The sequence below is a fragment of the Athene cunicularia genome, assembly GCF_003259725.1.
Source record: "Athene cunicularia isolate RWA chromosome 1 unlocalized genomic scaffold, athCun1 chr1_part1, whole genome shotgun sequence".
NCBI lineage: Eukaryota > Metazoa > Chordata > Aves > Strigiformes > Strigidae > Athene > Athene cunicularia.
The window spans coordinates 80,220,897-80,245,401 of record NW_020799091.1 but is presented as its reverse complement, the minus strand read 5'-3'; the positions used below and the strand labels follow the sequence as shown (position 1 = coordinate 80,245,401).

The 24,505-nt window shown below is 39.9% G+C and overlaps 1 protein-coding gene across 5 annotated transcripts in view; it reads right to left on the bottom strand.

Annotated features, from left to right (window-relative positions):
• Nucleotides 1–15: 15 nt before the first annotated feature.
• The window catches only part of GLRA2 (glycine receptor alpha 2), a 131,489-nt gene continuing 106,999 nt past the window's right edge, over nucleotides 16–24,505 (bottom strand). For all 5 annotated transcript variants that reach the window (XM_026868249.1, XM_026868266.1, XM_026868258.1 and 2 more), the window contains one exon: nucleotides 16–390. In XM_026868249.1, coding sequence (XP_026724050.1) covers nucleotides 112–390 — 279 coding nt within the window. In that variant the 3' untranslated portion in view covers nucleotides 16–111. The remainder of the gene's footprint in view (nucleotides 391–24,505) is intronic.

Here is a 24,505-nt window from a genome sequence, read left to right as displayed (position 1 = left end):
GGGGGGGGGGGGGGGGGGAAGAAACCCTTAGTCCAAATGACAGAAAGACATTTCACTGTTTATTTACAAGTGGATCACTTTGGCTAAGAAGTCCTGGCAAACCAGAGTTGCCTATTTCTTGTGAATGTCCTCATGCCGTATGATTTTGTATGTAATCCAGTAAAAGATGTTGAAAATGAGGAAGGCGAGTGGGAATGCAGCACGGGATATTGTATCAATCCTTTTTGCACGGTCAACAAACTTCTTTTTGATGGAATCTGAATCCTTTGGTGGTGCTGGGGGTGGGTTGGGTGGAGCAGCCTTGACTGCTGTGCCATCTTTGACTTGGAGGCAGTGACCCATGCCATAGCCACTGAAATTGAATCGACTGTCACGAGCAACTTCATCTTCCTGGGGGATAAAGAAGACAAATAAGCCACACAATCGTATCAAGCATGCCATATACTTGAGTAGTTGAGGTGTATGCCTCCAAAGCACCTAAGCAAATTAGCCAGTTAAGCTATGAGACAAAGTCCAGGTTTCAAAGACAAGTAAGCAATTAAAAGTCACGTAAAAATACACGGAAATTAGCTGACTGCCAGTGTTTGTGAATGAGAGCTTTAATTTTTCTAGCTTTGACTAAATCAAGTGCCCTGAGCAGCAAGCTGTATCCCAACCCCTTAGGGAAGAGATCTGACTCCACAGGTTTCTCATCGCTCTCCTTGGGCTGCCTGTGGGGAGGAAATACGGTCATGTTGGTAGCAGGACTCTGCTCCAGCCAGGTTGAATTGAATGACCCAGAGATCCAGGGGCCCACGCTCATGACAGTGTGTATCCGTTGCTCAATCTAACCACAGCCTTGCACCTCCATCTCTGATCTACAAAACAAGGACAGATCACAGTCCCTCCTTGCTCACAGGAGCTCTCTGACAATCAGTACTTCAAAGTGCACTGGGTAGTGGTAACCAGGAGTTAGGTGCAATAGTGTGAGCTAATGTAGCACCATCTTGCAGAAATCCATTCTCTCGCTTGTCCGAGTGGGTAACAATTTGGTTTTGGAGAGGTAACTACAACTGAACTTTATCACTATGATAACTGTGTGATGAAAGGTTTGTGACTGTGCTGGTAAATTCTCACTGATGTTTCTCCTGTCTGATAGCACAATAATACACAAGTTAACAGTTACTGACAGCCCTCCATGAGGGACTCAAAATCAACAGACAAGAAGCTCTATTCTTTTTCATTACAGCAGGGATAAATTTTAGGTCCAGCAGCTTGCCTTAGTTAAAGCCCTTCTCTTCGACCAACAAATATTTCATTGTTGACTTAAAATGACCACTTCTTGGGCTCACAAAGAGCACACTTCCTCACCAAGAGCACTCCCTCATACCTCTCACTAAACCACAGCCTTCTGATCTTAACAGAGAATCAGACTGCAAGAAAGAAACCCCACAGCACCAAGATATTGAATAAGGAGTACATTTGCTGAACTTGGGGGTGGGAAGGGAGGATAATTTACACCTATTCAGTACGTAAATCACTGCTCCTTCACAGAAGTACCTCTTTCAATAATTGCATTTTTCTCTCTCCCCAGCTCCAGCATTGGAATTGAATATATCACCAGATTTGCTCTCCTTACCTTGAAGCTGACATGCAAACATGAATAATGAGTGGTGTGATCCAAGGCTACCAAATGAGAAATAGTCACTCTGACTGCTTATGACACTGAGTGCTTATGGACAAAGGATAGACAATAAACAGTGCTTTGGAGCTCCTGTCACTTCAGCCTGAGGATTATTCTACAGTGTACTCATGAGCAGGTGGAAAATTGTGGTATTGCAAGGCTGTTTGAGCATTTATTCAGGGTTTATATCCCTTTCATTTCAAAAGCTCACCATCATTAAGAAAAAGCAGGGTCCTTCCTTTTTTTTCAATTTTATTTATTTTCAGTTTGCAGTCCCTGTGTGAAAACTCTGAAATTCTGCTTGTCCTAATGATTACAAATATGTAAAGCATTTTGAAGATGAACCCACTGAGATGTAAGTTCTGTATAGTCTTATAAACAAGGCTTCTCTTGCATGACTTAATAACACCACAAAGTCCTCCAATAATACAGGCATCTGCCTTCCTCACAGCACTTTCCCTTTTACTGAGTTTGAAGGATAAAATGCATGCCCAGGACACTAGAGGTGATTAAAAAGGGTAGCAGATTTTCAGCAGCTGTGTTGCCATATGCACTTCATTCATTTTTTAAAAATTTAATTTCTGTTACTCCTGAGGGATATACGGGAGGAAAAAAAAAGTACTGAGCTCAACACCAGGGCTTGGAGTCCCGACTTCTGCCATGCCCTGTTGGGTTGCTGCTTTGTCATGTGGGGCTGAGCATTTGTCTTCAATGCCACAGTCCTTCTTTTGAGTTTACACTGTTGTAACCTGAGTGGGAAGCCATCTGAGATTAGGGACATGGATGTTTAAATCACATTCTTTCAGGCCTTCGGCACCTAACCTTTAGGTGTAAGGAGCCACTTGTTTCCCAATAGGATTTAGACCCCTGCTTTTCCCATCACAGATGGTTAGCTGTGCCACTTTCTTTCTCACAAAACCTGGAGGGAAGTGTGCCTAGTCCCCATGCTAGTTTTTTCTTTAGGACTGCAGTAGATGCTGATTTATCTTGTATACAAGAGGTACAGCTTTCACCTGGGGTATGAAGAGCATGTGCTTGATCTCCTTCTCTGCTTGAGCAGATTTGAATCTCCTCCCTGATAATTCTCTGGATTGTTTAATTTCCTGTTCTTCCAACATGGAGCTCTTTGCTGGTTGCAAAAAAGTGTGTGTTTATGTAACTTTTTTCCAAACTTTATCATAAAAACTATTTTCAAAGACTAAATAATTAAGAGAATGACACTGTGTTTCTGCCCTGCCATTTGTTTCTATGTTTGATATAACACTCTTACAAAAACTAAGCATGAGATACACCTAAGCTGTAGCTGTTGCAGTTATCTAAGTGCCACTGAAAGCAAACAAATCTACAGTCCCTACAGCCCCACCTCTAACCCTGGAGGTGCTGTAGCTCCGTAACTACCATGTGATTTTCATCATTAAAGTCCCCCAGAAACTGATGGGGCTTTGTAGTCTGGCACCTGCCTGCCCTCCGAGCACTACCAGCATCTGTAGTCTCACAGGCAAGACTTGACCCCATCAGAGCTCTCCCACCTGACCAGACATCACGTGAAAGACCTCAGGGTGGTGAGGTCTCTGCCCTTTCCAATGAAATTGGCCAAAAGTGTTGAAAATTAACAATGAAACCCTGCAGAGATCAAGACCCACACATCTGTGCTAGGAGGATACTTTTCCCACAAGACTGCAGAGTCAGGTTTGTGTCCTATTGGACCCTGATCCCTTAAACCAGTTTTACCCAAAATGAAACAGCAGGGATAGAATGACTTATTCCCTGCTGCTGAAGGGAGCTAGGGGTCAACCCACGTGCTGGAACTTCATTGTCCGTGCTGCTTGTGGGTTAGCTCACTCTGGCGTTGACCATGCCAACAAACTTTCTCCCAGATGAACCTGTTCCGCTGTGGACTAATGCTACACACTGCAGCCATGAGCCATGTGGTCATAGCTGACCTCAGGAACAATAAAATCCCCAATGATTTACTTCAGCAGCACAGATGTAGTTAAAAAAACCCTGTCTCTAAACCACCATAATCTTATGTCAAAGCTACAGTTTGAGATTTCAGATTATCTTCCAACATCCTGTTACGTATAAAGATTTGGGGGAATAGCCACGGAGAAAGCAAACCATTTCGATCCTTTGACAAAGAGAACACTTTTTTTCATGTTTCAAAATGTAAGATGAAGAACTGACCTCAAGTACCTTCCCTTAACATAGTGGATTTGTATTCCATTAACGCAGAGACTTGGTGAACTACCGGGCAACCTACCTAGGGTACCTTCTGGTGGGGTTACAGACTGACTCTTCATTCTCAAGGTCGTATTCAGTTCATACCATCTGACATAGCCTACCTTGAAGACTCATCCAAAGACTCTCTTCAACCTGTGCTGTTGACCACCTTAGTCACTGGTAAAATAGTCTGAATGATGTTACAAACATCTCTATCATTTTAATCATATTACCCATAAAACTTACTCATTTTAAACTAGACATGATCTCCCTTGCTTAAATACCAAGCTATTTATGTTTTTGAAGATTTTAAAACCACAATCAAAAATCAACTGGAAGCTACTGGACATCAGCAGGAGTCACAGAATCCACTGCCATTAAAGTCATTAACTTTATCCTTCTAAAGGATGTGAAGTTAGTCTTGCATAATACATAGTCATAACTCAATCTGTCCTTGATAAAGACATAGGGAAAAGGGTCACAAGATAGGATGAGAAACAGAAAATAAATAAATAGCAAGATCAAAGTGTTCTTTTGCTGGGTTTGTCTCAGATGTTTGCACTCCAGAGTATTTTAGAAGAATTATGCTTTGAAGACTACATTTCCTGAGATTTGGGCAAATGCTTTCTACAGACACTTTTTAAACAGCATACATTTATGTGTATTATCTTACGGTGTCATAATGGACATGCTTAGGTGCTGGCTTTAAACAATTTTCATCAAATAAGATTTTTTTTTCTCAGTTTTTAATTTCCCTTTATGAATTTAGTAATTTTCTGTGTTTTACAAAGTAATTACATTAGTTTCTCTTGACTTAACTTTACAGTAGGCAACATGTAAATCAGGCAGGTTATATTTCTGACATGGTTTTCTTTCTTCATTTTTCATCTTCGTAAAGCTTTTATTTCTACTCCATCAGGTCTAGAATGCAATTCATACTACTATAGCTTCACATCAAAGCAATCAGGAATGGGAAAAACACTTTAGAAAGCATACTCCATTCAATGTCTTTCATGCACAGCTTTCTGTACAACACATTCTGAAGTGCTTTGTCCTGACCACTTTTAAATACTTATTGTCAGCATTGACTCAGTTTTAACAATGAGGAAAATGAGAGAGAGGCTGGCTTCAAACAGTGTATTTAATTTGCTCTCTGATGTGATTTATTCGTTTAATTTTGCTACTCTTTTTCCAACATATGGTGGGCAAACAATTTAAAAGTCTATCTGGTTTAATTAAATTTCAAGGACATAGGAGACTAATTTTAGGTACAGGGTAGAGTACAACAGAGAATTTTCCTTTTGACATTCATAAGCACAAAGTTAGAAACCTACAATAAATTCAGACTTGAATGCAAAATGTAATCGATAGGTATTAGACACCAAAATATCTTTGGAGACTTAATTCCTAAATCATCTTTATGATTTTGAGACATCTCCCATCTCTCAGTAGTTCACATAATTCACAGTGTGTGTTGGGATTCTAGAGGGCTTTCTGCGAGAGAATGGCCATGTGAGCAATCCTGCGTGAGAACAAGACTGATAAGAGCCTCAGCTGAGCAAGAATGCGATACGGATGTGACCCTGAATGAGGGGGGAGAAACTCGATGAGACAAATAACCCCCGGAAGGGGTTGGGATGGAAGAGGAAGTTACACGAGGCAGGAAGCCTGGCAAGGCTGATGTGGCATTTTATCCAATCATAAGAAGGTTTAAAGCGCGGGCTAAGTTAACTGTCCAGTCTTGAGGACTTGTACTGCATGTTACTCACGTGTGCGGGAGAGCATTATAAAAGGGCTTTCTTAGTTGTAATAAACGGGCATTGCTTGATCACATCGGTTGTGTGCGTGCTCGGCTCTCCCGCAAGTGTGGTTTTGCAAAGACAGTCATTCTCACACGATTTCAGTTCTCAGGAGTCAGTGAGTATGTGGATAAAGGTAGTTTAGCTGAGAAGCACGTTTGGACTTTCAAATACTCTTTGGCTCCCCACAGAAGTCTCTTACAGAGATAAATTGTCAGGAGACAAGAGGGAAGGTCCTTTCATAGATTAACTGTTTAAAGGGCAGTAATGGAGTTCAGGAGTAAAAGATTGATTTAATAAGTGAGGGTTTCGCTGGAGGGAATCCCCAAGAATCTGTGCAAGAACGAGTATCAAAGAAGAAATTTATAAATGAGCTGGGACAAAGGTTTCCAAGGGAAGGTACACATGTGAAACAGTCTGTTCAAAGTGGACAACTCTAAGCCAGGCTTTCCAGAAGGATTTCTAAATAAATGCTGAGTGACTAAGTAACAAAATGGCAGTAAATGATACACAGGGTTGATAAGGGCAAGGTAAAGCACATTACAAAAGATAACCCTAATTATACATAGACAGTAATAGGCTCAAAATTGGTTCTTTCCTGGGTGGGAGTTTGGGGAATTACCATGTAGATGATTCTGACAACATTAGTCCTCTGCTAAGCAGCAGTTAGACAATGGGCAAATGAAGCAGAGCCCGTCATTCTGCCATTTTATCCACTCAGAGTGTGATCAGTTTTTGAACACAAGGAGCACTTCTGTTCACTCAAACTCAGTAAAGAAAATAGCACAATTAGATAAAATATGATGAAGAGCAGCAAGGATGGTAAAATACATTTTCTGCATGAGGACAAACAAAGTAGATGAGATTTCTTCATCATAGAAAAGCTGTGTTTGGGGGACAATATCACAGAGACCATAAAATCATTGTGAAAATTAATAAATGGAAGAAAAATGGGTAGGTTATGATTTTAGGAGGGTTTGTTGTTTTTTGGGTTTTTTTTGTTTTTTTTAAATGCAGGAAGTAGGATAAAATACAATAACACCATGAAGGAGAAAGGGACAATTTCTTTTTTAAAAGGAAGTTATCTTTCATTTACTTGTGTAAATCATTGTGTGAGAACATTTCAGATGATGAAAATAGCACAATGGCACAGATTCATAGGTCCAGATACAGCTGCTGAAAGTGCAACCTAGTTCATGCAAAAGCGCAGCCTTCGTTGCTTATTTTCAGAGGACAGAAAAGTCCTTCTAAGTTTGTCTTGGAGCTTTTAAATACAATTTGTCTCAATATCCATGCCTGACCAATGCTGGAGAAAAGATCCTGGAACAGAAGCCATTCTTTCTCAATGAATATGGCATGTCCTGTGGGAATTCAGGTCTTTCACCTCTGGATAAGATGCAGGGAGTGGAAGCCAATGTTGAAATGTCCTGCATTTCACCTAGTTTTTGGTACTTCCTTTTTTTTTTAATTTTTTCTTCACAAATTTATTCCTTGAGACTAAATCCTGCTGATACAGAATGCAAACCTTTGTTTCTTAGATGGGGTAAAGGGGAAGATGGAGCAAGCTCTGGTAGCATTTGGTAGTAAAGAGGTCACTAGCCAAGTTCCTGGGTTTGTTCCACCCTGAAGAGTTCTGGATCTCTGCTCATCTACTCCAGATGCCATTCCTACTCCTTGTTAATCTGGGGTTCAGAGGAGCAGGTGATGCAAAATTGTCACTCACTTCAATCTTGCTCAAAGTATAGATGAAACACTTCCTAGAATTTGGCCTAAGTTGTTTTTCCTAAATATTCACCAAGACATTTCAACAAAAGCATACTCTCTTAACACCAATTTTCCTGCTCACTGTGGTTTGTTTTTTCTCTCATTTGGGCACTCATGCTTTATGAAATCTAAGTAAAATAGACACTGTATTATAAATAGCACCAATATTTTAATTAATGGAACAGGAATTGGTCATTGTGGTCTTTGGTAAAGGTTTCCAATGAACAAATTTGGGTTTGTTTTAGAAAGCTGTGTTTAATAAGACCCCCTATCTCCAATAAACAGCATAAGAATTTCTGAAGCATGAGTGATTTACTTACTCAGTCTGTAAGAACAGCAAGTGAACTGTTGTTAATACAATAATGAAATGGTAGTTAATGTGGCTTCACCCTCTTCAAGTAGGAATTGAACATTATCCGACTGAAAGAGTAACATGATTTAAACATGTTGTGGAGCAAAAAAATTTTCCTGGCTTGAAACATCTTTAAGTGGAATCTAAATTTTTCAGAGATTACTTTAATAATAAAAATTATACAGTCAGTAAGGGTGATCAGATTGTTACCAAAACAAAAAAAAAAGTTCTTTTTTCTTTAGTAAAGCAAGGCTTCCTTCTCTTGATTTTGCAAACGCAGCTAATGTAAATTTCTTATTCAACTTCATGTTTTAGATGTAACATAATTAACATTTCAATTTTGGAGGAGGGAAGCTGGTAAGGAGGGAGGGTGAACCAGATGAACTGCTGTTTTGCATAGCATCATAGAAGTTATGATAGAGAGTTATAGTTCCTAAATAACAGCAGATCTATTCCTGACACAGTATCTGGGTTTCCCTTTGTTTTGAATGAAAGTAATGCCTTAAAATATCCAGACACAGTGATCTGTGTATTATTATTTGCCTGGATATTAAATCCTCTGAGGACAATGAAGTCTTGAGACTTGACTGCTCTTGGATAACTCATCTGCCAGTCTCTCTCTCTGATGAAGGCAGAGGTTGGCCGGTTTATTTGTGGGAACATTAGTTTGTTTTACATCAGACAAATACATGTCAATGACCTAGATTTCAAGGATAATCTCCTCTGACCAGAAATCTGTTGGATATAGGGCAACTAACTTCTGCTCACGCAAGACGGAGCAAACTGCAATGTTAGTGTTTAAATATGTGACTGTTTCAGCTAGTGTGTGTGTTCATGGCACGTCTAAGCAAAATAATGTAAAGCAAGACTATATTTGCTACTGTACCTAAAATTCACCTTTCCCGCTTTCTCTTTCTTTCTGCAAAGCATCTGCCCCAGAAGGGATGAGATGGGGCACAAGGAGATTGCCTTACCTGCCTGCTGTTAGCAGCATTCAAGCCCCAGCCCCAGACTTCAGAGGTCCCCTGCCCTGAAATCGGTGGCAGGACCAACACTGCCCAGTCAGTCCCGTCCCAGGACAAGGGTACACGGTTTCCCTGGATGTGTGACGGGCTTGGGGAAGCTGCCATCATAGCATATGGGGCACCTGAGCTCACAGCCCCCCTAAAAGCAGATTTAAATAGTTTGGGGAAGATTTGGTTTATTGCACCTTTGGGAAATAAACTGGCCTCTGCCAGTTTGGGAAAACTGGCCTCTGCCTCAGTTGTAATCATCTTAGATGATTTTGTTAGAATACCCCCATGCCCTGACTGTGGCATCTCAGAGTAACTCATATGTCAAACAGTCAAAATAATAATTAAAAAAAAAGTGTATTGATGGCAATTTTTTCAGGCTTAGATTTTGATTCCCTCAGCTTCTCTAGTTTTTGGAGCTGATCTGCAGCCTACCCTGCGGCAGGCCAGGGACAGCAGACACTGTCCTCCCTGCCTAGGCCAGGGCTACGGTCAGAATGCTGGGACCTGTGGCATCTGAGCCCCTTGCTGAGCACTGGCTGTCTCCTGCTTGATACCAGGAAGGGGAAGGGGAAGGAAGAGGCTTTTTTCGTCTCTGTTGGTAGATTCTCTCTTTCAAGCCATTTGCTACAGCAAACACCCTGAACAAACCCCAACAAACACAGATGGAGATTACCAGAGCTTTCTCAGACATTCACACGTCTAATTTATGCAACTACTGCACAAAACAAATTAAATATTGCAAATTATATTAATAATTTATATTCTGTTGCTAAAAATAGTCCAGAATATCTGAATAATCTTAAAGTGTTCACATGCAAATTTTATAAGTTTTGTGTGTGTTTTTTTTTCTGAGGAGACAAACCAACTGATAAACACTTTCCTTTTTCAGTTATCTGTTCTTAATACCAGTCTTCCAATAAATAAAGATTTGAGGTTCTTTTCTTTTATTACACAAATTATCCTTTCTGGCTTGCATACCATTTAGCTCTTATTGTTAGCCAAGATCTCAATCTGTATTTCTCTAGCTGTTTTTACATAGCTCTGAAGTGTGATTGGGTTAAACAAAGTATTTGCCAGCTATCTGCACTTCAAACATGTTTCTAAAATTAAATTGTTGCAACTTAGAAACATCTTGACGGTTGGAATGTATTAGAATGTACTACACAAATAGACTTCTCTATTTTCATTTTGATTTTCTCCTATGAAGGTTGCTCTATAAAACTGATATTATTTATTCACAACAAAATAAACATTCATCATGAGGTAAAAATCGTTGGCACTCAGTGCTGTAGCAACTTGATAGTGCAATCTTTACACAGAATTGTTGGGGATTGTTTTTTTTTCTCATCTGGTAAGTAATAAATCCACAAATCCTACAAGGTCATTAGAAGTATTCATACAATGGGAAATGAAATAAGATTCCATTTAAAATGGGTGTGATACTTTTTTTTTTTTTTTTACTGTGTTACATACATAAATATATGTTCTCACACAGTCTTTATGCGCCCACACATGTAGATATGTGTACATACATAATAATGTGAGCATATACTTAATTTAGTCATCTAATGCCTTTTGTATTCCCTAAAGGCATTTGTTAGTGGGAAGTCCACCTAGTGATAATTTTGGTATTCTGTCTGAAGGTTAAGAGCTCTTTCCAGAGCATTTATCAAACTGAAAACTCCATTTTGAATAACTTCTCAAAATGCTAACTTTTCTGTTAGCCTTTCCCTTTCAGATGGGAATACAGTTCTGAGGGGCAGGGATACAGAACACATGGGCAAGGGTTATTAAACCTTTCCAATCCTCTCTGCCCATGAACAGGCTCTTTGGTGGGGTGCTGACACCTCTCCAGGAGGACCATCTGCCCAGGCCAGTAGCTAAGCAACAGATCTCCCGGTGATGGACTTTTTTTTAACTTGGCAAAACAGATTGAAGGATAACCTGAAACAATAGATTTAATAGTACATAAGAAAAGTCAATACTGAGAGGTATAGGCAGATGAAAGGTGGAAGCATGGCTATAGCAGTGGAAGAGGTATTCTTGGAAGAGGATCTCATATGCTCATCTGAACTCGTTTTGCTCAAGAATATCAAGGAAAACAGAGAAGAATTGTTTGATTAATTTATCTAGAGGGGAGAGCACAAGAATAACACCTGAATAAATGGTTGCTATGTCAGAAGCCTTCCTGAAATGTGCATGTTAAATGTTACATATTTTATGTGTCCTGGAGTAATTCTAAATCAGTGTTGCAGTGCTGGAGCTCTGGAGAAACCTGTCCTTGGGTATACTGATGAGGTCAGGATTCACTTTGAGGCCCTACGATCACCTGACCTTGAGGTCCTACTTTTCTGAGGGGATAACACCTGGGGTAGGATTGTCTTCAGAAAATATGCCAGTAAGCCAGAGAATGAAGATGTGCAGGAGCCCCCTCAGACAAATGGAGACCTGGCAGCATGAATTTCTAGTTCACTGGACACCCAACAGCCTCATGAGTACCAGAGAGGACCACTCTACCAGGATCAGACAAGATGATGGGTTTGGGGGCAGCCTAAATACTGCACAATAGGATATCACACACACTGTGCATTTAAAATGAGTGAGCATCAACCTGATTTGTTTGTCCTGTCAGCTGGAACCATGTATGGGGTGTTAAAACAAGTAATGCGAAACACAGGCAAATTGATTAAGAAAAGAGTGTTCAGTAGCTTCTCTTGGTCCTTTTGCTTCCCTGTCTCCTTCCTTCTGCATCTGTCTCTTCTCAACTCCTTTCATACTTTTTTCTACCACAATTTTTGCCTCACTAATTTCTAGTTCTGCCCTTGCCTACCTCCTCTTTGATGCTTTTTTCCTCACTGATTTCCAAACATGTGACCTCCACCTTCTGCTTACAAAATTCAGTTCCTTCCTCAACGCCTGTCTGCTCCTGCCCTTTTCTGCTCTTTGAGGCTAAATTCTCTTCCTCCAAAGAAAAGATAAATCATAAAAGGAGAGTTCCACCTCACCAAGACCACCTCTGAACTGAGAGGTGTTACTTTACCTTTTAAGAATAAGCAGGAAAATAGTTGATTTTTCTAAAATGAAAACCTTCCACTTCTGGATATCCACAGAGCTCCTAATTGCGAAAAAGATTTCCAGTACCACAAAGTATTTTGAAATGTATCGCTACTCATTTGTACTACTGTTCGTCATATACAGCGTGACCCTTTGCTGGCACAGAAAGCTGAAGATCACCAAGTCTGTTGGCCCATGAGCTGTCTGTGCCTTTTCTCTGAACACCCAGAATGTGCAACATGAACCATTTGGAGGCTTTGGAAGTGAACACGAGTGCTGCAAAACAGCATTTTACTTTTATTCTAAGTATAAATCTCAGCAAAAACAGTTGTTTGTGCATAGTACATGTTGTTCTTGTCTACTGAAAACTGAGTAATGTGGTAGTATATGCAAATAGTAATAGATTAAAGATTTGGCATGCTCTGTAATACTTCAGTGACATGTCCAATCATAGCAGTACCATCTGCTTTTACTTATATGTGCTAAATTTACAACACTATGCTAATTCCTACATTAGTTTACACACCACCTTGAGGAAACTACTTAACAGATAAGCAATATTTGGGTTTTGTGACTTATCTTTAGCAAGCAGTTAGTAAATGTCTCTCCAATTACTTTCAGCTCTGTTCCTAGAGAAAGGAGTTTAGAAGTCAATAACATTGATTATGTACTCTTTATCAATGAAGGAATGCCAGTGACTTGCAATTCAAATGCTAATTCTCTAAGTGTTTGCTCATTCAGATCTGGCTAGAATTTTGATAGATTGAAAGGGTGATCAAACTTTCATAGAATCATAGAATCATAGTCATAGAATCATAGTTTGGATTGGAAGGGGCCTTCAAAGGTCACCTAGTCTAATAGTGCAATGAGCAGGGACATCTTCAACTAGACCAGGTTGCTCAGAGGCCCATCCAGCCTGACCTTGGATGTTTACAGGGATGGGGCATCTAACACCTCTCTGGGCAACCTGTTCCAGTGTTTCACCAACCGCATTGTAAAACATTTCTTCCTTCTATCTAGTCTGAGTGTACCTTCCCTTAGCATGAAACCATTACCATTTGTCCTGTCACAACAGGCCCTACTAAAATTTCTGTCCTCTCTCTTATAAGCCCCTATTAAGTACTGAAAGGCCACAATAAAGTCTCCCTGGAGCCTTCCCTTCTTCAGGCTGAACAACCCCAGCTCTCTCAGCCTGTCCTCATAGAAGAGGTGTTCCAAACCTCTCCTATTCACCTGGTTCCAAAACTCTCTTGGAGCTTGGACACCAGCACAACACAAGAACCCTGATTTTGTACAGCTAAATGAAAATGAATCACTTCTGTATGGAGTGGAAACTTTGCCATATTACTAACTGTACCTTCTCTTCATGTGGTGTTCAATTTGACGTTACAGAAAATATCACCTTACTGATCAAGGCCATAAACAAACCTACAAAACACGTGGATATGTTCTCCCTGTAATTTGAAAAGAAAACAAAAGTAATAGAAAACCCATGGACAATATTGGCAATATACCCCTCCTCATGCTTGGCCACTGACATTCTGAATCCAGGCAGTGAAAGGCTCCTTTTGCTGGCCGCCTGGGCTTTCTATGAGTCTCTTGCCATGTTGGCTTCATGGCTGGATGGTTTACTGATGATCCTGGAGCTCATTTGCAGTGGCTCTGCATGGCATTGCACTGAATGATTTCTCCCCACAGGATGAAAGGCTGAGTTATCCCTTCTTTGGGTCTGAGGGGAGCAGGTATTTCAAAGCACAAGACCATTGAACCATCACCTGAGGGGACAGATGTCTAGAGGATATTTTAAATGTGTTTGACACATTTAAATAGATGGTTTCAGCTTGCCAGTATTGGAATGGCTCCTAAAATAGACGTCAATATAAAGAATAAGGCAATTTGTTTTGGATGATTAAGAGAATCTGGCTCATATATCCAAGGTGTGACAATTCCAATCACATCTTCGTTTCAATTTACAGGAAAGAAATAAACCAGGCTTCATTATTGTTCATACTGCTGGTGCTATATATTTGACATGATAATCTACAGTATTAGTCAGTAAATTGACTCACTGGACTGCCCTTGATCATATGTTCCATTTTCCGCTCAGCAGAGCCCTCTCTAACAGCTATATATAACCAGGGAGAAAAGGGGAAAAAAAAAAAAAAAGAAAAAAAGAGAGAGACAGTTCTCTCTTAGATCATTATAAGATGATGTTGCGTTCAGTTTTCCTGTTGCTTCAAAGGTTATAAATGATGTGATCTTTTTGCCATCGCAGATAATATATGGCCGCTGTTTGTCTGACTTGTCAACTCCTCACACAGAAATCCAATACTCCCCACTTGTCACATATTCATTTCAGATATGTGTTCTCTTGCAGGGCCCAAAATGAAATAGTCACTATATTCCTATCTGCCAGTTTTCAAGTCTTGCCTTGTGTGGTCCTTCCTTGTCAAATCACATTTGTCACGTTAGCAACCCACATGAGTACTTGCAGCAAACGTAAAATCTCCTGATCATAATTAAAATTCTGCATGCTTTTCTATTAAATAAAGAAAATCATCATGCATCTTAATCCATAGCTCTCCTCTTCTGCCACTGTTTTTTAAATGTCTGATTACTGAGCTAATTGCTCAGGCAGATTGTTTTTAGACTGCATCATGCCTTTATGGATTTTATATCACTGTCAAAATAAGTATTAGATTAATCCTCGTTCCTCATCTGCGTGTTGAAAAATTGTTTCCTCAGACCAGATAGAAGTTAAAATTAGGAGTAACCTCTAAAAGGTCTATAAGGGTGAAAGACAGTTCTCAGTGCTAAGAAAGGATGAGCACACAGACTCAGAAAGCAGACAGCTCAGTAGGAGATTGGCACAAGTTAACAAAATACAAACTTGTGTAGCTGTATTCCAGCAGCATATCTGCAGCTGTAACCTGTGCTGCTGCAGAAGGAAGGGGAACCAGAGAGCCTTAGCGTAGAAAGAGCCTATTGCTATACCTGTCCAGAATGGTAAATAATTGTTCAGAGACTTTTTTACTGACCTTTGTTCCAGGAGTACTCACAAGTCAAGGAGAATTACAAGGTGTAAATCAGAAATACTCAACTGAGGGTCAGCACATCCACAAAGAAATATAATTCAACTCAGAGGCTCCCTGAGGAACAATTCCTCACAAATGTCTCTTAAACTCACTCTTGATATATTGGGCACATTACAGAAGAAACTGTTTAACACCACTGATTAATATTTTCAGCAACTGTAAATCTCCCAGTGTACTGTCTGGTACTGGCTCTGCCAGCTGGCTCTCAGGGGCTCTTCTGGTCCTGTTCCTTGCCATCTTATGATTCTGTGTTTGTAGCTTGAAGAACAGAATAGAAATCAATAGCTGTCCAGGCCAAACAGCTTTCTCTATGTTGTAATTCTTTAAACATGCAAATAGGCTAAAGTCTAAGCCTCTTTGCTTTGAAGCTTTGAAAGCTGCTGGCAGAAAAGATCCCCAGATTCATATGAATTTGGTACCAATTCCTAAGACATCTCCACTTTGTTATGGAAGGCAAGCGGGGAGGACTTGTGGGAAAAGGAAGGTCAAAATTCACATCCCACCATGGCATGCCCATTACCCTTTGGGCATCCCTGTACCCCTGGGGTACAGCACTTTGGGAGTGCAGTCATTTGTTTTTGGCTAAGGCAGCCTGCAGATCACACAAGCGATAAGGTGTGGTACACCCCCTAAAATACCTTTCTATCTCCTCTCAGATGAATAAGACCTGACAGCAGGAGAACAGGTTCTTGTTTCATACCTGAAGGAGGTAAATATTTGAGACTCCTGAGAGTCAGGTTGGGCAGCAAGGAAGGTATAGCAGTGACAAAAAGAAAAAAAAGTGAGACTCTGAGAACAGTGACTGGGATGTCACATGCAATAAAACCATCTATGAGCCTCACTGGGGTAGAAAAAATATTCAGGAAATAACAGCTGTTAGATTCAAACACAGCATCTGATGAAAAAATTCTGTTGTCATGATATAAGTCTGATATTCAACCCCAGCTACACAAATACCCACAAGATAACTCATTGAACAAAAGTAAAAGTAGTAACAGAACAAAGAAGGGTGGCAAAATCATCAGTCTTCATGAATCAAAAAGTAAAACTCAAATAGATTATTTTTACAACAAAATAACACAATATAAGCCACAAAGGAAAGTGAACAAAGATCAAAGAGCAAATAAGAGACAGACAACACAAACAGGCATCCCCAGTATCTAGAAATAATAGAAGAACAAGAGTATACAGCACCAGAGCATCTTAAAAGAGCTGTCATGTATTTGAGGAAAAAAACACCCTTTGTGAAAACTTGGAAAAAAAAAAAAAAAAAAAAAAAAAAGAACATTTATGGCTAGGGAGCAAGACAACATTTCCTGTGCCTGCAAAAAGCTACCCTCTCCAGACTTTTTATTACTCTTTCTTCACTCTCCTTTCTGGTTCCTATAAAAAAGTGCAGTTTATATCTCCACTACATGAACATCCATAGATAGCACATAGATAGCACTAAGGGCAGAATAATAAAAGACCAACCCATCAGCAAAAAATACAGAAGTGACTCCACTGTAGTTCATGACAGACAAATCTAGGACATCTCCAAAATAAGGAACAAAATAGCAGTGCTCAAAAACATTTTAAAAAAAGAACTTCAACAGCTAGCTAATCAATTGTTTTTATGTAAGATCTGAAGACAATGTGAAGGTGAAGCCTTGGAACAGCAGCACTGACTTAGTGTTTCATGATTTACTTTTTTTTTTAAATTATGGGAGTAAATAACCTTGTTTTCCTCCATTGTTTTTCTTCCTTGACTGTATGGGCTAAGGACTGTGGGTAGCCCCCAACCACCATCTGAGAAATCAGAAAAGGCAGGATGAAGTTGGCTTATGCTAAGTCCTTAAATATGCTAAATTTATTCCTGCTCTTGTTCATGTAATTGTACAAACAGAAATACCTCAGATCAGGAAAGAAAACTAGAGTAACTAGCTCTTACCCTTTCTCTTTCAACCCTGCTCTCCCTGCAGGCACAATCACTGAACTCAGTGTTACTACTATGTTCGTGACAAACACCAGCTGAACCCTGTAAATATGCATTACAATTTGCAAAACCATTAGTCATCCCGTTTGCTTTCATCTAATACACAGCTTTGGTTATTACTATTTCTTGATTAACCTTACACAAGACCTTCCTCCACTTCCAACACCCTTTTCACTCCCAGTGTGCACTCCTGGTGGCTCCAGTGGCAATAGGTACTCCTAGTCCCACAAGAGCTGAGGAGCTAATATGAACAACTCATAGCAAGTTTAAGAAAAGTGTTTTAATAATTCATAAATCATCACATTCAACTGACTGCTCTATCCATAAATAGTAAATGCTACTCATCACAAAAATACTACTTCTGGCTTAGAAAGTCCTTGAGCTGCAAAGTCCTGGAGCTCAGGAGGATGTATTGAGGACGTATTGCTGTCACAGAGAGCTTCCTGCTCTAGACAGAGCCCTGGCCTAACACGGGACAGCCTTCTTGGGGTTAACCATCTCCAGATGGAGCTTCCCACAGCAGAGATGTAGCTGGCTGCTGAAGAGATGCTCCATGAGTTTCAAGGATACATTGGCTATTTAACTTCTAAGTTGGGATAATGACCAGAAGAAATGTTCCTACCAAGTTCCTTTGCCTTCTGACTATAATGCAGCATGCTTAGCTTTATCAGGCAAGTTCATTTTGTCTAAGATGTAAACCTGAAAGCAAGAATCTAAATCCAGTATTATACCTTTCTGTAGACATGACTAAAAAAATGTTTACAAGTATTTTTTTAAAAACTATAATAAAGATCTATTATTTCTGATAGGAATCCAGTCTTATGGGGTCTGTGATAAGAAATTTGACTTTTGCTAGGTAGAAAGGTTAAGCTGAAAACAAATGTTACATGAAGACCACATTGTTAGACTGAAAAGCCTAAAAAAAGGTTTTCAAACTGGGTGGGAAGAACAACTAAGCTCATGCTTTGTAGGAAAAGGTTGAGAGATATTTTTTAAAAAATTATATAGAGAGCAATAATTTTGAAGGTAGCAGATAAATCAAGGAACAACTAATCCTCTTTAGTTTTACTAGGGAAATCATTACTAGAAATATTGGTGAGGCTACCTGGAGTGAAAAGCATGATACCCAAATGTAAGAAGCTCAGAGAGCAACATAAAATTAATAAATTCAGAAAATCTGAAGCCCAGGCATGGCAGGACATGCCAGCATACAAGAGCCTGGGGGAAACTGGCAATTATTAGACGGACACAAAAGAAATACAGTGACCTATGTGGGAAATACAATGTAAAGCTGAAGTGCTAAGGCTTGGACAACTGGCCCAAGCCAGAGTTGACCTACAGATGAATCCTGTATATTCTATAACTGATAACCATTGTGCTAGTAGGTATTGTACTAAGTTATAACAACCCACTTATGCTGATGTAAAAAGTGCTAAAGCACTGAAGTACTGAAGCCTGAACAACAGGCCCCAAGCTAAAGCTTCTAACTTGGTATGTAATCATTAACAAAGTATGTAAGCTCTCTAGTGAAAGATGCAGCCTAGAATATAATCAGTAGTGAGGACGAAATGCTGAGAGAATGTATCCAGCTTCCCTTGTTTAGCCTTGTTCAAGGCTGAGAACCCACGTATCTGCCCTTGTTAGAAACTCCCTTGGTTTCCCCCTCCGAGCCCTGGCCAGGCTTTGGGTGGAATCCAACAGGAGAATGAAACCAGAAATTTTCCACTCAAAACAAAGGTGCCAGCTATTCTGGCTTGTGATTTGGGGGTATATAAGGCTGGGCCCGTTTGCAGTGACTGTGGAAGCCTCACCTACGGGTGGACGCCCCGCACAGGATTTCCCACTTGCCGGGACAGGCTCCCCAAACCATCGCTGTACCCGGGGCTGCCCAGCCACTGCGGGTCTGGGTGATGGTAACGTGTGCAAGTGGTGATGGATCTTTCTTTGTCACTGTTTTTTCTCTCATGCAGCAACGATTTGATGCATTACCCTGTATTTTCCTATTTGTTGCTTTAGGTGCATTATTCTACATTTTCTTACTGCATGTTTTACTGTTACATTATTTGGTCCGCACTAGTAAAATACGCCTACTCCTTTCACTCTGGTGTCCAAGTTTACCTGGTATCCTTAATCAGCAAAACAAAAGCTAATGTAGAGAGAACAATATCTAAAATATATTACACCTCCTCTTTTTCGACACACATATACATATACATGCACAAATACCCAAGGAGAGACCCATCTGATGGAAGATTAGCTGACATTATGGTCTAATAAGGAAACTACACTTAAATAGCTGCATAATTTGCCACTGCTCCTCTGCAAAGGATGGGGCAAGAACTTGCAAAACTTGCAAGAAAGGTAATTTTTTTTGCAAGAGCCACTGAAAGGTTATAGGAAATACTTATATAATCTATTGGTAGGGTTGGAAAATTATTGAGCAAGAGCAAGTGATTTTCAGAAGACTTGAGTATCCACTTGTTGGTGTAAATATTTGCAAACACAAGAATGTCCCCCAAATTTTGCATGGGAGGTCCCCTGACAGTGGCACGATCACTAGCCTTTCAGTTAGGACAGAGTACTTATGTAGTATAAGCAGGCATGCTGCACATGAAACAAAACACATGGAACCAGACAAATACATCTTAATTCATCTAACTAGGTATGTAATGGTGGAAAAGAGTACTACGATCTTGTACATCTTCCAGGCAGAAGATTCCCAAGGCTCTAAAAGATCATTCTGTGATGCACAGGTTCTCTCTATCTCACCAGCCTGCAGTGGCATCACACTTGATAAGGCTTGATATAATTTCCATTGCCTGCCATGCTCAGCACAGAAAGAAGCCCACAAGATGAAAATTCTGCAGATGGGATAAATGAGAAGGCTTAGTGTCTGGTTCTACACTGTGCTTTGCAAAACCTGAAGACCATGAGTGTGGTAAAACCCTTTGTTTTTTCCATAAATATCTGCTGTACAGCTCTTTCCTGTCAATTTAACAGAAACAAATCCTATTAGAAAAGTGAGCCCCCCATGGAAGTGCATGAGAAAGCTGTCGTAGACAACAGATAGATTAATTTCTCAGGAAGTTTGTGCTAGGGAGTGTCATGCCTGCTACACTCAGGTATCTCTAAGACTTTACATCCTGAAGAGGAAACACACCACTTGCTTTCCTAGAATGTCATGCAAGATCTCTCATTTGTGCAACTCAGATAATCTCTAATGAACAGGGTTTGTGATCTTCATTCTTAATTAGTTATTGCTTTAACAGATGAAGATTACAGAACACCTGAAGACAAGTCTCTACCACCAGCAAGCTTGAGAAGGCTTAACAGAAAAATGAATGAGTCAGTCACAGGCAGAGCACTTCCACATGACTAGCAGAAAGAGTTATCTCAGAAAACTACATGAAGAACCACTTGAAGAGGGTGAGGTGAGACATGGAAAAAAAAGGTGTCATATCTCCTAGGACTCTTGTCGTGATATTACTGAGCAATTAAAACCTTGACACTGCGGCAAAATAACTTGCACTTATGCAAGTGGATTATAAATGTGTGTGTACAAATGCAGTATCTGTATGAGAAATGACATACACAAGTTAGAAATTAAATTATCTGAAGAGCTATGCTATCTCTCAGAGAGAAGTTACAGGCTCAGTGCAGAAATTCATAGGATTCTGGACTTCTGTCTTTTCATGTCCTTTGCCAAGCACAAGCAGCCTTTTCTGACCTTTCCGATTTGTTTCTCCGGGAGCTAAAAACACTCTGACACACTCAGTATGTCAGATACATTCAACAAGCCACTGGAAAACTGACCTTTCCTATAGTAAGTCCTCCTTGACATTGATCCTGTTGTAGTAAAGAAGTGTTCTGTGGGAAAAGCCAGGGCTGTGACAGTTCTAAGCTGCTTCTGAGAGAGTCCAGTCACAGAGAGTGGAAGGGGGCAAATTTTTAGTGACCTGTGACTGGGCTTGGCATGGTGTTTTCAGATCCTCCCAACTTGAAATGAATCATTGTAGGGACTCTGGAAAGACTCGGTAACAAGTGCTCAGAATATGTGCAGTTTCAAGGTGTTTATAGCTTCCAGTGTAATGTTCCCTAGCCTCTTTCTTATGTTGAAGCAAAGAAAATCTTCTCCACCTATCCATCTACTCCCAGTTGACCAATTGATTCTTTTGTGCAGGACAGATTAGTGTTATTACAAAAATTAAAAAATAAAAATTAAAAAAAAAAAAGGAAGACAATCAGGCTGCAAGAGAAATACCCAAGTACAGATATTCATATTTACAGTAAATCGCTTCTTGCTGTAGCAGTGGATCAAGTGAAATAAACATGTCTAATCATTAAATCAAACTAAACGTGTAAGAATCAGGCTCTGACTGATGAGTTTGCTGTAAGCCATGGCTGTTAACTTGAATAACTAAACAATGTTGTTTTCCCTCTAGAAAAAAAGAGAAACAAATGGCTTCAACATCACTTTTTAAAAAGTACTATAAAACCTGGATTTTACTGGAATCCATGAAGTTTTACAGACCTTGAGACAGCATGACGTTTCAACAGTCTAGTAATACAATTTGGTTTTGCACAATGTCATTTGGACAACATCATTACAGAATGCTTCACAATTAATTACATTCAAATAGCAGCTTCTATCCCCTGTGGAGAACAGGACTAATGGGGTCAGATGTAAATATGCATTTCATGGATCCTACTGAACACTTGCCCATCTCACCAATTTACCATGTAATTTGATACAACTGGTGTACTATGCTCTGGAGATGTGCAGGGCGAGCACAATTGCCAGTCAGGGTAGAAATACATGGATACAGCAGTGGTGGTATTCTCAGTCTGCATTATGCTTGGCTCTAACTGCCTGACCCTTTAATTCTCTTGCAGAGATACTAATTTATATTTATTCATGCTGAAATACTCTGGTGTTGAAAATGAGGCTTGGGACAGACCTCAGTACTGATGAGAAGTGTCATGACAGACCCCTGGCAACATGGGATCAGAAACTGTTCTCTTCCCAGATGTCTTCACCCCTCCATTGGAAAGAGGATCTGACCATCACTGCAGCAAGAAACCCTGAGACCAGGGCCTTATTGGGTCCTGAGTCTGGTCAGGGAAAGAGTAAAGGTAAGCTACCAACAGGGAAAGAACAAAGGAGAAAACTTGGGGGCAAAGTTGTTTCCTTGACCCCTTGTGCAGTTTAAACTTAAATCTTGGGACAGCTATGGCTTTTCACTATCTTTCTGCAGTCTTGAGTAGGGGCAGTTTAGGTTTGAAATGCTCCTCCTGAAATCCCCTTTCTCAATCTTTTTATCATGAAACACATGTTTGACATTTTTTTTTCACTGTCTTTTTTTTCCATGAAATGAGGTGGGTCAGAACACATGCAGCAAAAGAATCACCATTTTCTAAAATAATGTGGAAAACAAAAGCTTGTGTGTGTGGCAGATGGCTCTTGAAAAGCTACTTCTTGCTGCTTTAAAGCGTCAAAAATAAGAACACCGTTTTTTGTCTCTTTCCAGCTTCCTCTGCCCTATTTTCAGTTTGCACTCTCCCCTAAGTATAATAAAAAATGAGACATTTGCACCCAGCTGGAGAGTACCTTTCATGAGCTGCAAAACTGCAGAGTTCATTTCTGGCGTGTTTCCTGCTGTTCATGAGTAACTACCAGGACAAACTCACTCGAGTGAAGTGCAAACTTCAGTCCCCAAGGCTTGTCAGTTCAGAGCTGATCCTTTCAGCCACTGCACACTGGGTAGGTACGAGAGAGGACTCAGAGTTTCTAAAGCAAAGTAACACTACCGAGCAAACAAACAAAAAAACTTTATCAAGTACTCCTTCTGGCTTTACCAGTCCTACCTGTCCCAGGTGGTGCAACATACAGTCACTTCATCATCCTAGATCGGAAATATTGTAATATTACTGTTCTGTAGCCCCTTACAATGCTTATATCCTGTTCATAGATTATTTAAGGAGTAATTTGCTAAAGTATTAGCAAGTGGCCAACATGAGTCATTATACTGTGTCATGTCCTACTTGGTGCTTTGGTGACATGCCTGGTCCCTACAGTTTGATTATCTGTCCCCTGCAACCATGGAGTGCTCTGCGTTGCACTGCTCTGGTAATTTCAGCAAATATAAAGATTCACCATTCTGCAGCCTTACCAGCTCCCCATCAGTCCTCCAGTTCTCTGATTTCCACCACCTCTAGACTAGGCATTTTTTCCCTATCCTCAATTTATGTGGGGTTTTGTTTTGTTTTGGGTTTTTTTTCATAAGTTGAAAATAGTTCTCCTAATTTTGTTCACCTGGTTTTGCCCCTACTTTGGTACTTGGATTCCATTACTTTAGCTTGTTCACTTGTACTTTATCACTTTAATTAACTCTTAGATATTTGGGACTTGACATTTGGAAGTCTTTTCAGGAACTGGTATTACATATTCTATATATTATTCTGCCTTTGATTACAGAATGTTTAATGTGCCCAAATTTTTATTTGGTTTTCAGAATTGTCTCCCTTGGAATGTAACTATCCTTTTTCTCTTCTATTTCTTGGCTTGGAGTTTTTCACTCCATTTTCACTTGGATTTTTCAATCCACCTCATACAGCCTATCACTTTATTGTGTCTGAGGCTGTAAAACATGAAACACAAATACCTGTTTTGAGGTTTTTTTTACATTCCCTCCTCCAATAAGGGAGGTAAAATCTTCCATTTCACTTTTCATGACACTTGTATACAGGCTCTTATAAAAAAAAAAATAAAAAGCTCTTCCACTGTTTCTTTGTCTGTGTTTTCTTTTAACTGGAAAATCTGCATTTCCAGTAAGCTTAGACTGTCCAACTGCACAGACTGCTCTTACTGGATTTTTTTTATCCATTGCTTGGATACCACCCCCATGGCTAAACTGCTTCTTTTCCTACAGGTTACTCTTTCTTTGGGGACTCCTGCCTCTCTTTAGACTTGTGCCTAGAGCTAGACCAAGGATTCATATCAAGATGTTTTTCTAGTTTGAGATGATTCTTTTGTTCATATGTTTAAACTCACTGTAGTAAGTCCATTTAAGACACAATAAAGGTACTTTGACTGATGTGAAGTAGGGCCATTCCTATTCATGCTCACAATGAAAAGACAGACAAGCACATTCAGATGAAGTCACAAGGTGATATGGCCACGTGTTGAAATGTATTATGTCTATTTTTTAACTGGTTCTCTGTAGTCATATGCAGGACTATAACTTCAAGCTAAATGATCATTTTGGAGTATTTATCTTCTACTGGATTTTTTCTGCACAGTTACATTAAAGAGCTAATACAATCGACCTGGAGAAATAAAAGTAACCACAGTATCTTGAAGGTGTTTATCTACAGCAGAAGCTAAATGCTCTTTAATCTATTAAGTAAGCAAGATACGAGAGAGAGAGAAAGTCATTCAGACTCAGATTCCTATTTTTCACAATGAAATTCGTGTGCTTGAGCTCATTTGGTGTGCACCAAAAATAGCTCAGCAAAAAGGGCTTTCCTTGAGCACTTCCATTATTCACATGATGCGGCACCTTACATA